The sequence below is a fragment of the Hylobates moloch genome, unplaced genomic scaffold, assembly GCF_009828535.3.
Source record: "Hylobates moloch isolate HMO894 unplaced genomic scaffold, HMol_V3 SCAFFOLD_8, whole genome shotgun sequence".
NCBI classification, from domain to species: Eukaryota; Metazoa; Chordata; class Mammalia; order Primates; family Hylobatidae; genus Hylobates; species Hylobates moloch.
Window position 1 is genome coordinate 127750809 of NW_026652283.1, and position 15824 is coordinate 127766632.

Consider the following 15824-nt stretch of genomic DNA (forward strand, 5'->3'; position numbering starts at 1 on the left):
GTTACCCACAGAGGACTACAGAATGGACACCACCAGGCATACATAAGGATAGAGGTAAGAAGGGCCGTGTTCATAGTTGACAAGATTACATTTCAGGTTAAACTGGTAATTAAGGTAACAGGGCAAAAGACAATTAACAAAGAAACCACAATCATTCATAAGCCTCTAATTAGCCATAAACCAAAGTCTGTTGGGAATTTAATGAATATTTGTTAAAAACACAAAGATTGTAGGAAGTTTTTTATACAGTCATGGGTCACTTAACAAGGGGGATACAATCTGATCCGAGAAACACATTGCGAGGTAATTTCGTCACTGTGTGAACAACACAGAGTGTATTACGCAACACCTACACAGCTAGGCTACAGATCTATACAACATATTAATGCACTGAACAGCAACTGTAACATAATGGCAAGTATCTGTGTATCTAAATATATCTAAACATAGGAAAGGTACAGTAAAAATAGGAAATAATCTTATGTGGCCACTACAGTACACGTGGTCGGTCATTGACCAAAACATCGTCATGTGGTGCATGACTGCCTATCTCCTCAAATCTGACAATTCTAAACAAGTAAAGATGTGGAAGAACTAGATAAACAGAAAGAAAGTACATCCTTGAAATAGAGAATCTGTATTTTTTTCACACATCAATATTTATAAAAATCAATTATAAAGAAGGCCACAAAGGAAAACTTAATCATTTCAAATAATTAGAGATCTTAAAGGCCAAACTCTCTGGTGATAATATAATAAAACTAGAATTCAATAAAGTTAAATAAAATCACAGCTATTTGAAATTCCAGGTCCACTCCTGAACACCCTTGGAGCTGGGAGCAAATTGGCACTGCATGTGTGCCTGTGCTCCTGAAGGGCCTCACATACATGTGGAAGGGCAGAGAAAGAGAAACAACAACATCCACTACCTCTATTTTTAAAGTCGGCCTTACTATAAAATACAGAAAGTATTCTTCACTGGGCAGACCAAATCAACTTTGCTCAATCTTCGCCTTTGGGTTCCTTTAGATTTATAATGAACTGTAAGCATATACTGAGCCATTATTATAAACGCACCATCTGAAGTACTTGATGCCCTTTTAATGCTGTAACGCCCCCGTGAGGTAGGTCTTACTATTATCCCTGCTCTAGAGATGAGAAAACTGAGGCAGGGAGAGATGAAGAAGCTGGCCCCAAGGCCACACCACTGAGGAGGGAGGGGCCAGACCTGGAGAGCAGGGGGATCCTACAATCCGTGCTTGTGCCTTCCTGCTCTGCTGCTTCCCAGCTAGTATCTGTGCGGGACACAGCCCTCAGTGATCTCAACTTTGATTATCTAATTTTAAAAAGACTTCTCAAGTTTATTGTCTTTTACAAAAAAGGGATGTAATCTAGCAAGCCAAAGCAGAACCAAGCAGACTTTGTAGTTTTCATCAATTTTCTGGAAGCTGCAGCCACTTTCCTCAGGTCCTTTAGCAATGTGTGGACTGCCCGCCCACCCCTGCCCCGAGGTGAGGAAGCACCACACTACAACCTCATGCTGGCTGGATTAAAACATATTCTCCACTTCAGGCTTAGGAACCAGCGCCCCTTCTACAACTCACAAGTTGCTCAAGCAGTGGTCTGTGAGAAGTGATTCTATTTTTGGGGTTGTCCCTTTTCTCTGCTTTTCCTGGGAACCATTCTGACTCTCTGTCAAATGTTCACTGACTTCTAGCACTGGCAGAAGAAAGTCTGCTTTTTTATCTGAAACTGAACTGTTACACAACTTATAATTTTATTTTGGTAAAAGCATTCTTAGTTGCTGCGTTTAGTCGTACTCTACAAATTATCCTGTTGATAGGATACGGTGAGAATTAAAGAAAAATGAAGATGGTAGTAGATACTTGCAGACTATTATCAATACTGGCATTTCAAACTTCCAATATAATTCGGATATTTGCCTGCAGGACAAACTTTTTTTGGCATGCCATATAATGAGGAGCCTTATATTCCCAGTGTGTTCAAACTGCCCTGACACCACCTATCCACCATCGTCAGCAATTTATGTTCAATTTTTCTTAAAAACATCAGAGGTACAAGGTCAAATTTAATTCAACTGAGGTCAGACTCTCAGGGGAGCTGAGGAGCACTTCCTTCAATGGAAATGGCCATTTCTGAGTGGTGACAACACTGTCATTTCTTGGACCTTCTTTAACAAATCTGTTCTCAGGAGCATTAACATACTTTGCTAATACACTTTAATCCAGCATTTTTAAGGGGGTAATTATAGGAAATGCCTGGAATTAAATAGCCTACAACCAATTCTTGAATCAATAATTAGGAAAACTGAAAAATACATATGTAAATATATCTTTTTCTGTATAAGAAAAGTCCTGCTAACTTAGGAAATTAGAGGATATCTTTGTGTAGAATCTTTTTTCAAGTGGAAATAGGCCGGGCATGGTGGCTAACACCTGTAATCCCAGCACTTTGGGAGGCGGAGGCAGCCGCATCAAGGTCAGGAGTTCAAGACCAGCCTGACCCATATGGCAAAACCCCCTCTCTACTAAAAATACAAAAATTAGCTGGGCGTGGTGGCAGGTGCTTGAAATCCCAGCTACTCGGGAAGCTGAGGCAGGAGAATCACTTGAAACCGGGGGGCAGAGGTTGCAGTGACCCAAGATTACGCCACTGCACTCCAGCCTGGGCGACAAAGTGACTCTGTCTCAAAAAAATACAAAATATAAAAATTAAGTGGAAATAACTTCCTCTGCTTCTAACTATGCAGTTTGCTTGAAGAAAAAAAAAAAGTAACATGTAGGTGCAATACAACTATCAGCAAAAATGTAATTATCTTAGAGTGTCTTAATAGTTCCTACTTCAAGTAGAATTTATGGAGGAGTTTAACTGTGATAAAAAAAAAATAATTGGACTTAGAAAACATTTATGTATACAATAGTTGATTTGTATGCTCAGTCACTCATTCATTTTAGGAATAACAAGTGCCTACTACTTGCCAGGTGCTTGGGATATAGCAGGGCCTACTGAATAAATTATTATACAACAATAAATTAGCATTGGATTGTGTTGCTTAAAACAACACTCATAAGAGCAAACAAAAGCCTGATTAGCAATATGATCTGAAATTTTAAAAACAGCCCTTTTCAACAGTTCCATCTAATTTGCCAGGTCATTATTTTAAAATGTCATGTGGGATTGCTGGGTCAAATGGTATTTCTGGTTCTAGATCCTTGAGGAATCACCACACTGTCTTCCACAATGGTTGAACTTATACTCCCACCAACAGTGTAAAAGCGTTCCTATTTCTCCACATCCTATCCAGCAACTGTTGTTTCCTGACTTTTTAAAGACAGCCATTCTAACTGGCGTGAGATGGTATCTCACTGTGGTTTTGATTTGCATTTCTCTTTTTTTTTCTTTTTTTGAGACGGAGTCCCGCTCTGTCGCCCAGGCTGGAGTGCAGTGGCGCAATCTCGGCTCACTGCAAGCTCCGCCTCCCGGGTTCCCGCCATTCTCCTGCCTCAGCCTCTCCTAGTAGCTGGGACTACAGGCGCCCGCCACCACGCCCGGCTAATTTTTTGTATTTTTAGTAGAGACGGGGTTTCACCGTGGTCTGGATCTCCTGACCTCGTGATCCGCCCGCCTTGGCCTCCCAAAGTGCTGGGATTACAAGCCTGAGCCACCGCGCCCGGCCTGCATTTCTCTAATGACCAGAGATGAGCTTTTTTTCATATGTTTGTTGGCTGCATAAATTTCTTCTTCTGAGAAGTGTCTGTTCATATCCTTTACCCACTTTTTGATGGGGTTGTTTTTTTCTTGTAAATTTGTTTAAGTTCTTTATAGATTCTGCGTATTAGCCCTTTGTCAGATGGATAGATTGCAAAAATTTTCTCCCATTCTTTAGGTTGCCTCTTCACTCTGATGATAGTTTCTTTTGCTATGCAGAAGCTCTTTAGCTTAATTAGATCCTATTTGTCAATTTTGGCTTTTGTTGCCATTGCTTTTGGTGTTTTAGTCATGAAGTCTTTGCCCATGCCTATGTCCTGAATGGTATTGCCTAGGTTTTCTTCTAGGGTTTTTACGGTTTTAGGTCTTACGTTTAAGTCTCTAATCCATCTTGAGTTAATTTTTGTATAAGGTGTAATGACGCGGTCCAGTTTCAGTTTTCTGCATATGGCTAGCCAGTTTTCCCAACACCATTTATTAAATAGGGAATCCTTTCCCCATTGCTTGTTTTTCTCAGGTTTGTGAAAGATCAGATGGTTGTAGATGTGTGGCATTATTTCTGAGGCCTCTGTTCTGTTCCATTGGTCTATATATGTTTTGGTACCAGTATCATGCCATTTTGGTTACTGTAGCCTTGTAATATAGTCTTAAGTCAGGTAGCATGATGAAAAGATTATAAATCATTCTACTATAAAGACACACGCACACATATGTTTATTGCGGCACTGTTCACAATAGTCACAATAGCAAAGACTTGGAACCAACCCAAATGCCCATCAGTGATAGACTGGATAAAGAAAATGCAGCACATATACACCATGGAATGCTATGCAGTCATAAAAAAGGATGAGTTCATGTCCTTTGCAAGGACATGGATGAAGCTGGAAACCATGATTCTCAGCAAAATAACACAAGAACAGAAAACCAAACACCACAAGTTCTTATTCGTAAGTATGAGCTGAACAATGAGAACATATGGGCACAGGGAGGGGAACATCACACACCAGGGTCTGTTGGGGGGTGGGGGGTAGGGGAGGGATAGCATTAGAAGAAATATCTAATGTAGATGACGGGTTGATGGGTGCAGCAAACCACCATGGCATGTGTATACCTATATAACAAACCTGCACATTGTGCACATGTATCCCAGAACTTAAAGTATAATTTTAAAAATTTTTAAAAAAGTCATAAGACGCATTTAAGAAAGTCACTTAATTTACATCAGAGGAATATCAAAGTTTATAGACTTAGGAAATAAAGTCTTAATGAAAAAGCTCTTCACAGCTGTAAGGACAGCTACATTTTTGGTCTCTGTCCTTGATTCCATTGTGACCTTCAGCCCATCTCTCTGGGCCCCATTTTCTCGTCTTTACCTCTTGGGTCATAAATGGATCTCCATGCAGCTGTCATCCCTCTGCCTAAATCCTCCTCAAAGGAAAATCAAAATAGTGGCTAACACAGAGTACAGACTGTTCCAAGAGCTTCCTATGATGGAACTAATCTAATCTTTATAACAGTGCTCTGAGGTAGATGCTAAAACCTACCAGATACTGTGGATGAGATGATGAAGTCATATGCTTGACATCCCTGAGTAATTAAGAAAGACAGAATTCCAATAGCGGCCGTGTGGCTGCAGAGCCTCTCTCCCTCTCTGCCTCACCCTCGAGTCCAAGCCTGGGAGGGCTCAGAGTCACTCACTAAGCATCTTTCCCATGTGCTGCTGTGAGACTGCTGCTATTAAGTTGCTACTATGGAGTAGTCATTAGTAGAAATTATGAAAAAAATTGAAAAAAAATCTTCATATAGCCAGAGATTCTAGCCTGAGATGTCTTTCCTTATTTGCTTATTATTATTTGTAAAAAACAGGGTCTCCCTATGTTGCCCAGGCTGGCCTCAAACTCCTGGGCTCAAGTTATCCTCCTGCCTCGGCCTCCCAAAGTGCTGGGATTGCAGGCATGAGTCACCACACCTGGCCACCTTTCCACATTTAAGAGATCCCGGGGACACTGTGAAGCAGGAGGCCATCTGCAGACATGAGGAGCAGGTAAGCTAAAGGAAGCAGGACTGGGGAGTCTTGGAAGGGCAGAGCAATGCCCAGGGACACAGAAACTTTTGAATAAAGACAAGAGAGACCGACTCTTCGCCTACATCTAAAGCAAATGAAAACATTAAAATAAATGACGGCAAGAAACTAAACTAAAACTACACTACCCCTGAAAGTATGTGACACGGGATGTACTATCTAACTGGCCCACCACAGGCAGAGAATGAAGTACTTCAGATAAGTTAATTTACCAAATAACTAAAATAAGATATATAAACTTTATGATTCTGACAACTTTTTTCCTACAGATGTGTGTACTTTAGGAAACACAGCGTATTTAACATTTTTATAAATTTCAGTTGCACACCGTGCAGCTTTCAGGAAGCTTTCGTGCTGTGCACTGCCCTGCACGCACCTCCCAAACCTGGGGCTGTTTGCACCTGGCTGTCAGAAGCCACCCCCTGGCTGCCAGAGGGGCAAGGGGGCAGGCTGTTCTTCTCAGTGCTATAAGCAAGCCCAGGACTCCAAGGGAATGATAATAAATATGTAAAAACCACAGTCACATTAACCTATAGGCTCAGGACCCAGTTCTACTTCCTCCAGACAGGTTTTGGGTACTGGTCTCCCTCTCTGTCTTTAGAGCCGTCCTGGGTTTGCTGGGCACCTCTGACTTCATGGAAGTGCAGCTCCTCACTGCAACTGGGACACACTTACTCCACTTTGACAAAGCAGGTGTTATTTTCAGCAGTGGGTGAACAGCAGTGAACAAACCAAGCCCCTGCTCCTGGGGCTCAACTGGGATGGGGACGCAGACAACTTAAACATGTGGCCAGTGGCGCACCTGAGGGCCAGGGAATGCTGCTGACATGATGGGGGTGGCGAGGCCAAGGTCCCCGCCAGGTAGGCTTGAGTTGGTATTGCCACAACCCTGTGATCACTGGCAAACAAGATTTCATGGTGGGAGTGTGACTAGAACTGGATTTCAAAGTTTCTTGAAAGCACTAGTTAGAAAAGGCAAGGTACGTTGATCTGCACACAGGAGGTGCTCAGCGATGCCAGCAGTGATGGGCTCCTCCTGCCTTGAGTGAAGAACATCTGCCCCTGGACAGTGAACAAACGGTGGGGCCACTTTATGCCTCCAACAAGACATCTGGCTCAAACTCAATGTCAAAGATTAGAGAAAAAAGGAAACTTCCATTCCAAACGACTTATCTTTATTTTGACAACAGGAAGAATCTGTAATTGAACACTAAATTCTATTACTAACTTTTATCCTAAGACTATGTAGTAATTATTGATTAGTCTCAGTTTAAAATTGCTGTTTGGATGGAAAAAATGATTTTACATAAAATGTTAGTTGAAAGATACAGGCTGGGCATGGTGTCTCACACCTGTAATCCCACCACTTTGGGAGGCCGAGGCAGGTGGATCACTTGAGGTCAGGAGTTCAAGACCAGCCTGGCCAAAATGGCGAAACCCCATCTCTACTAAAAATACAAAAAAGAATTAGCCAGGCATCGTGGTGCACGCCTGTAATCCCAGTTACCCAGGAGGCTGAGGCAGGAGAATCACTTGAGCCCAGGAAGCAGAGGTTGCAGTGAGCAGAGCTTGTGCCACTGTACTCCACCCTGGCCACCAGAGTGAGACTCCGTCTAAATAAAAAAAAGATACATATTAAGTTTTTCACACAAATTCTTAAGGGCAGATATTACTAAATGCCGTTACAAAAAAAGGAAACCTTTTATCAAGCATTATAACAAATGCTTCTACATTTCTTATTTATAGGTATTCTAGCAATACTGAGTGACATTATAGACAACTTAGCCTAAATTATGGAAAATCATATTATTTAGTATAACTGCAAGAGAATCCTCTCAGTTGTAGTCAGTGTTGCTATAAACATTTAAAACAGCAAAAAAATACCAAATACCTGCACAGTATGTATGATAAATGCACATGATAAAGTAAAAAAAAAAAAAAAAAAAAAGCACACACTGAAAGAAAGCCAACAGAAGAGGGCACTGGGCATGGGCCAGGGAGGGCAAGAATTGGGATAGGACATGGAGGAGCCCAATCCAAGGCAAGACACAGGCTCAGGCTTTACCACAGTCACAAAGGCTGCTTCTTGTTTTTGTTTTTAGCAGAAGGTAAGCATGAGCAAATCACTTTTTAGAGGTAACTTTGCTGGACTTGTGAAGAATGGTGTGGAAGGTCCAGAGAGACTGCAGGAGAGGGAAGGTGGGATTCCCACAGAGCAGGAGCACAGATGAGCCAAGCAAGACCCTGCTTGGAAGGCAGCAATCAACAGAGATGCACAGACCTGTGAGGGTGCCAGGACAGCCATGCAACAATGCAGCCCTTTTGCTTCCTAAGCTCACCAGTTTCTTCGCTCCACCTCTGAGAGGTGGTTTGGAGAAACACAGCCTTTCTCAAGAGGGTTGCAAGGTAAGTTTAGTTAGTACATGAGTGCACAGCACATTTTAATTTTTATACTTATGCATTTATTTTACATGTATTAGACAAATGACCGACAGAAAATTTACCATTTCACAGGTATTAATATTTAGGATGAGGCTAAAGTAGGTATTTCTGTTTAAAAAAGTAAATTTGAAGAAAAGCTACCCAGCAAATTACAGTAGTATGTGGTACACAGACAAAAAAAAATTATACAGTCGTTCGAATGACTGAAATTGATAAAATACTGGTCCTGGTCTATGGATTCCCCCTCTGACAAAGCACAGAACACTCGCACCTTCTCCAGTCAGTGACCAAAGATGAGAGAGCAGGGCACCCACCACAGAAACCACCGGGAGCCAATGACTTCCTCTTGTGCCCCATCCTACTGTCTCACTCACACCAAGAATTAAATCCTTTTATGTAGACAGATGGTCAAGAATTGCTACTAGAAAGCAACTCAGTATGGTCTCAACTATCAGAGAGCTACATGGAGAAACAGTTACTGCTAAACAGACTTCTCTGCTGATGTTTTTCCCGGCTACTTAAGTCCTGAAAATTTCCAAACAGCTGAGTCAAATCTGTGTTTCATCATCTATAAGAAAGGTACCTATCGAGAACACCCTGCTGGCCAGTGTGTAAATATCTAAAGGAGGACTCAGAAACACCAGGGAAGTCCAGCCTGCATGTGGTGGCTGGGCTTCAGTGAAGCATGGAGCACAATAGGAGTTGTAAGTAGCAGTTACACAAGCAGCCCTGGAAATTCTGCTCAGAACCAAACATAGCAAATAACATTATCTAAGGCTTACAATTATTTCACTCCCTAAATTTTTTGTCCTCCCAGTAGCACTTTTAAATGCCTAAAAGCAATTAAAAGAAACGTTTTTCCAATGTCTCACAGAAACATTAGAAACACAAAATTAATAGCTTCATAAACTATAGTTTCTATTTTATCCATAACAGAATGAAGGTGCATAAACCACACAGTAATTAATCTTTGGACAGAAGCAAACAATAAATAGAATATATGGCTAAGATCCTTTCTTTTTGAGTGTGGCCCTAGATAAAAATTTCTTCCAAAAGGATATCACTAACAGAATAAGGCTTTTGTGGAATTCTATTTTGTATGAAATTCCTGTTTTCTATTAGCTACTTCTTCCTCTGTGACACAAGCCTCATTCTTTGTGAAAAACGCAAAGCAGAAAACATTTGTGAAATCATCAGGTAAACATCCCACGACCGTTCTATCACTGACATGGTATGTAGGTACGTGGTGCAACCCCCAAGGGACCACCTTGTGGCATCCTCAGCAACCACAGAGCCACAGGGCAGATGAGTGCAGGCTCCCACTGAGGCTCTGCAACCTCTGCCACCAATACTGGAGAAATCCTCCAACCTCACTGTTTTCTCCTGAACTTGTTCCTTTCTGTTTTTCGATTAATACGCAGCAAACAGGCACACCTTCAAGGTGCCAAAAGCATCTTAAACATTGCACACTTACAATCTTCAAGATACAGTTGTTCAAAAGAGTCATCAAAGTAGATTTTGAAATAGAACACTTACTTTGACCACATAATTGAACCTTCGGATATCTTGAATTGCACTTGAGAAGTCTAACCGATTGAAGGCTTCTCCCAAGGTGCAATAGCCATGCCTCTGGAAGAGCAACACAGAAGTTAAAATTAGTCAATTAGCCGAAAAGAACTGGCAGTTAATGTCAATTAATTGTGCAATTAAAAAAATTTTCGGCAAAGGACAATTTGTTATTTTGAAGACTGATTTTAGATTTAGATGAGTATAGTAAAATTATAGCAATGCTAATAATTTAAGCTGTTTATGTATACCTGAGACACCGTTAACTGACATTTTTTACAACCTGAAGTAATTACAAATACAAATATTTATTAAATATCTTGCTGGTTTGTTTTGTTGGGGACAAATTGGGGTGTGGAAGACGTTAAAGCTAAGATCATAAAAAAACTGGATTTATTCTAGGCTACACAACTAAAAATACAGAAATCATCTGCTTAGCTGCATTGTAAGGATGCAAGTGTTATAAATATCTAGCTGGAACACAGGATTTCTCTGCAGGGGAGGCATGCACTGCCCGAGTTTGAAGTATAACGTGGGATTTCTCTCCAGGGCAGGCACGCACTGCCCAGGTTGGAAGTATGCTCAACCACAAGGATCAGGGCTGGGAGAGGTGCTTCAGTAGCAAGAAGGTGCCTCTGAAAACCAGCACTGGGATGGAGAGGGCTGAAGGCAAGTGCTGGATGTGACCATGGGCAGCTTTCGGGCTGGGAGCACGGATGCCAAGAACCCAAAACACCAAAAAAACTGGTGATGAGACCCACAGGTCCAAGAACCAAAGGAAGAAAATGAAACAACTTATTTTCAGTACTGTAAACACTGCTGCTATTCTCTTAGATGTTTTTCTTCCATGATATACCCTTATCCTATATTGGTTTGTATAGATTAGCACATTAGGCTTCAGAAGTCATTTTAAACTCCATCTTCATCCTCCATATCTGAAATATTTAAAATCTACAGATTTTCATGTAAAAATTGTAGAAATAAGTAAGCTGGAAAACAATAATAGAAAACATGAGATGATTGGTCTCAAATTCCAAACAGGTGACTTGAGATGTCCTAGAGAAAGCAACTGGAGTCACAGCACCTTTGTCTCTGAGAGCTGATACACGCAGAGGCTCATGTGCTTTTTTGCGTCAACTCCAATCGCCCTAACGGGTGCACAACTCAATGAAATACATTCATTTAAAACATCCAAATATGTTGACTAAGTGCCTGCGATGTGGACAACATTTTCCTGGGAACTCTGGGGAAAGGAAGCACTCATTTCGATATAGATTATAACCTGAAATCCATCACAGCTGATATTCCACACGATGGTGCAGCAGGCACTTTTCAAGGTGACCACCCATCTCACAACAGGAAACTAAATCTGATTCACAGAGCAGACCACAAAGAGCATGTCTGGACCTAGAACTACAGCATGTAACCTTGGAAGCGGTGAGACACCAGCCAGCACGGACAAGCAGCAGGCACTTGATCTATACCAAGCGAGGGTGTGGAGACATGACGTGGTGCAGGGACACCAGCACCCAGTCCTAGTTCTGGTCCCTCTCAGCCTTGTTAGGTCCCGGTTCTAGGATTCCAGGGAACACCCCCACAGCCTCACAGTAAGATCCTCCTTTCCTGCATATGCTAGCTTGGATGGGATCCTCTGTTCTGTAAACAGCACGGCAACAGAGCAGATAAAATATTTAATGGTCTTTCATGTGCACTAAATTTTGTTTTTTACAAACTAGGTTAGATTCTGTCAAATAATCTTCTAATGGTGTATTTGAGTGTATATTAAAGATCTGATTCATTCTACACCCACTAACCATAACCAAACAGATTAAGTTTTCTTTCTCAGAATCTAATCTTTCAGTTTCTTGGAAGCTGGACTAGTTTCAGAGCATCTACAAACATTTCTGGAATATTTAACTTACCCTGAAATAACATGATAGAGAATAATTCCCTAAATTATTTTCCCCAATTGTTGCAAGATAAAGCAAATGCAGAGTTTCTAGGACTATAAAAGGAACTCAACTTCCCTAATCCTAGTGAAGAAACAGGAAACAGCTTGAAGCTCTCTGGTTAGTTTTATGGCTCATGAAAAAGCTTTAGCTCAACTTGGCAAAAGAAAGGCAGGGAAAGAGTTCACACGGCTCTGCACAAACCCAACCCAATTACTAATTTCATGTTAGCCACTCTTTATGTGGAATGAGAGGGCTCACGGATGTCCTACCCTCCAAAACACGCCACAGGGAGGACACATTCCCATCAGCATCAGGGGTTCACACTAACACAGAGAAAATGCGTATGACTGCAGGAGTCCATGATTGGTTTAAATAGCCCTGCTGTTGAATCAGATATGTACAGGTAGGCGGGAACTACGCACTGCACACATATACCACAAGCCACCACACACCATACATCCCATACACCAATGTGTGCACAAATACATGCACAACCAGACATACACACCATACATACAACACACATACACCATACACACAACACACACCAATGTGTGCACAAATACACAGCCACATACCACATGCACATGCAAGCACACACAATGGAGAATCACTGCCTCAAAAGCTCCTCGTATGCTATTATCTGTCAGAATGTGAACCATAGATCTGATATTGCAAGAGAAATGTGTTTTATGCAACTTTATTAATACATTTATTTAATGTGACTCCATATTCAACAGAAACAATCCAAGATACTCTCTTATTTATAATAGAATACTTACTTCTTTTGTGCTTTCTTTATGGACATAGATCCATTTTTCACGATAAAAACCTAGAATAAAAATTAACTTTGTTTTTAAAATCTGGCAAATCATTTCAAAATGAAGATTTTAAAGGAATTTAAATAATTGGACACGTTAACAAAATTATCTGACTTACTATATTGACAAGAAATGCTTTTACTTGGTTGAATGCAAACAGAATTACTTTGTTTCTTAAATCAGGTTAAGATATGAACAATGATTTCAGACAGTACCAAGTCCTAGTAACTTAGAAGAACATTAGTATTATTAATGACTGAAGCCATATGAAGACATAAATGATTATAAAATGCAACTGCATTACTAAATTCCTATGTACCCTAATAAAAAGTTCTATTCTTCTATTGCTGTGTATGGTACCCCACAGAAACAAATTTTCCAGATAAACCTTAAAGTTTCAAGAATCACACTAACTGTATTCTCCATGTGACCTTGTTTTCTTCATAAAGTAGTCTCCCCGTATTCACAGTTTCACCGTCTACAGTTTCAATTACCCACAGTCAGCTTTGGTTTGAAAACATTAAGTGGAAAATTCCAGAAATAAACCATTCATAAGTTTTAAATTGTGTGCCGTTCTGGGTGGTGACATGAAATCTCACACCTTCCTGCTCTGTCCTGCCTGGGATGCAGATCCTCCCTTTGTCAAGCGAGTCCTACGCTACCCGCCCCTTGGCCACTCAGTAGCTGTCTTGGTTATCGGATCACCTGTTGAGATATCACAGTGCTTGTGTTTAAAGAACCCTTATTGTATTTCATCACGGCCCCAAAGTGCAAGAGGAGTGATGGTGGCCATCTTGCTATAACTGTTTCATTTTATTATTATTCTTGTTAATCTCTTACTGTGCCTAATTTATAAATTAAACTTTATTATAAGTGTGTATATACAGAAAAAAAACCATAGTATCCATAAGCTTTGGTAGTATCCACAGTTTCAGGCATCCACTGGAGGTCTATCCCCTGAGGGAAGTGAGCCTATTACACATTAACACATGTCTTGGTAACTCACGGATATGCTGCATGATAGAGCCCTACGCCCTCTCACAGATAGGTCCCATCTCCAGCCTTCCCCTGCTGCCATCTAACATCCTAAACTCCAGCTCTGAATCTCTGTCTCCTGCTCTGAATCTTCAGTGACTTCGAAACTCAAGTCAGGACACCTCTCAGTTTGGCCTCACTGCTGAAGACTGAGCTGAATTCATCACCATAATTCAGGCAGTCAGATTCATGGGCTGTTTTGTGGGTTTTGCTATCTCTTATTCTGTTTTTGCACATCTTATCCACTGAAACGGTTGAGCTGCAAAACGTTTGATCACTAAATCTGTGGGCAATGCTGCATACTGGGCTGTTATTTACATATTTGTATCACCTTTTATTTCATAAATAGCATTGTCAGAGTAATTCAGTATTTCAACATAATCAACAAGTAAAATAAATGAGAATGATCTTACTTTGAGTATTTGTGTCATTTCTAAAATGGTCCTTTTTCCTTTTTTTGGATGCATATTCATGCTCTTCATTAGTGAATATTTCTCCATCTTCATTATTTAAGATACTGAAATAAAGATATATTCTATTAAAATATTTTTTCAGGGAGATCTTCATTTGGCTTTTCTTTTGTAAAAAGATACAAATACTTCAAAGTGACAGATTGTGGGCTTGAAATCACAAGGGTAATGTCTAATACATTTTTGTTTCATTTTGAGAAATAAGATGTATCCTGGTTCTTTGAGAATATTGTACCAGAAAGCGCTGAACATGTTTTAGAATCTCTCAAGGGTCTTGATATGCTTATCCAAGGTAGTTTCAAACATCAAAATGCCTTATTAAAACAGAGATTTTTTAAAAAAACAACTATTAAAACTCCAAAAAAAAAGATGGTAAGAATATGATGATACCCGATACTGAGCAACGGCTTGCTGTATCCCTTACCCCACGCTGAGTAACCACTCAACATTTCTGTTTACTCCCTCTATGCTGAAAGGTTTAACTGAAGTTAATTATTACTGCACTGAACATGTTTTTATTAACCACCAAACAACCAAATATACCGTTAACACATTTAACTGGAACCAGGTGAAGTGACATGTATATTTTCACAATTTAAATACATTTAAAAGCTTTTCTTCTTCGTGAAACCAGAAAATCAAATCATAAGGCAATAACTAAACATGTGAACACCTTTTACTTTTTAAAAAAATTTCTTCCTTAAAGAAAAAAAAAACCTGTAAATAGTAATCCACATCCTCAAAACTAAAGATGTGTGAAATTTTTATTTTCCACACACTGATAACAGATTTTCAGTGTAAAGTAAGGAAGGAAGCTCTGTGGAGACAAGCTGGTTGGTGGAGGCATGTGAGAGTGGTGCTCAAATCCAAGGAACTAAAATTGTTTATTTGCCGGTCATCGTTCTTTGACAAGAAAATTGTATACAAGCCCCTTTCCACTCACCAGTATTCACTTTTAGTAAAAAACAGCTGACTTTGCCAAATGAGTCACTTTCTCACTGTCGGAACAGACTTAAACAGCAGTGCCAACAGTTGTAAATCGTCAAGACAAGCAAAGCGCATTTGAAAAACATACGAACAACTGAACTTTTTGTGGCAGACATTATAACAGCAATTTATGGAAATGTGTTGATGTTTGTATTTTATATTTAGTCTTACACCAGTTTGTTATCATTGATTGAAATACTGAATATAGAAGCTTTAGAATCTAAAAGGGCTTTTCTAATGAAAATTACAAACATATCAAAGGAAAAGCACAAATACAATGTTCTCCAGAAATAGTGTCGCAGAAATAAAGGCAGAATATGGAAGGAAAGAGGACTGCTGACTAATCTCATAAGTACAGGGAGAAGGACACTCCATGCAGCATAGCTCCAACATGTGAGCATGGGACAGAAAAGCAAGGTGAACTTAAAGACATCCCATGGACACACTGAGCTGGAACCAACTCTGCCCACAGGTGGTGCTGCCAGGTTCAGACGCTTGCAGTAACCGCACCCTCCTGTGAATCTGGGCCTGGATGGCTGTGGCTCCCTGGGGGCTCCCCACACTGTGGATTCCACAAGTGGAGGTGACTTCTTGGGCACTGCTGGGACACTTCCTGGGCCTGCCTGGGCAGTGGCAGGGCTCAGAGAACTTCAGCGTTAGGACCTTGGGGAGTCTATGTCAGACTTGAGGACCAAGCCTGGGCTCACAAAGGACAACTAGGCCACTATTTTTACAAAGT

General features: G+C 40.6%; 1 protein-coding gene across 9 annotated transcripts in view; it reads right to left on the bottom strand.

The window, feature by feature from the left end:
- The window catches only part of FBXO25 (F-box protein 25), a 99020-nt gene that overhangs the window by 58782 nt on the left and 24414 nt on the right, over positions 1-15824 (bottom strand). For all 9 annotated transcript variants that reach the window (XR_009214724.1, XR_009214725.1, XR_009214726.1 and 6 more), the window contains exons 3-5: positions 14042-14145; positions 12555-12604; positions 9791-9883 (exon numbers count right to left, since the gene is read on the bottom strand). Coding sequence is in view for 5 of the 9 variants with exons in the window: in XM_032162538.2 (XP_032018429.1) it covers positions 9791-9883; positions 12555-12604; positions 14042-14145 (247 nt within the window). In the remaining 4 variants the exon portion in view is untranslated. The remainder of the gene's footprint in view (positions 1-9790; positions 9884-12554; positions 12605-14041; positions 14146-15824) is intronic.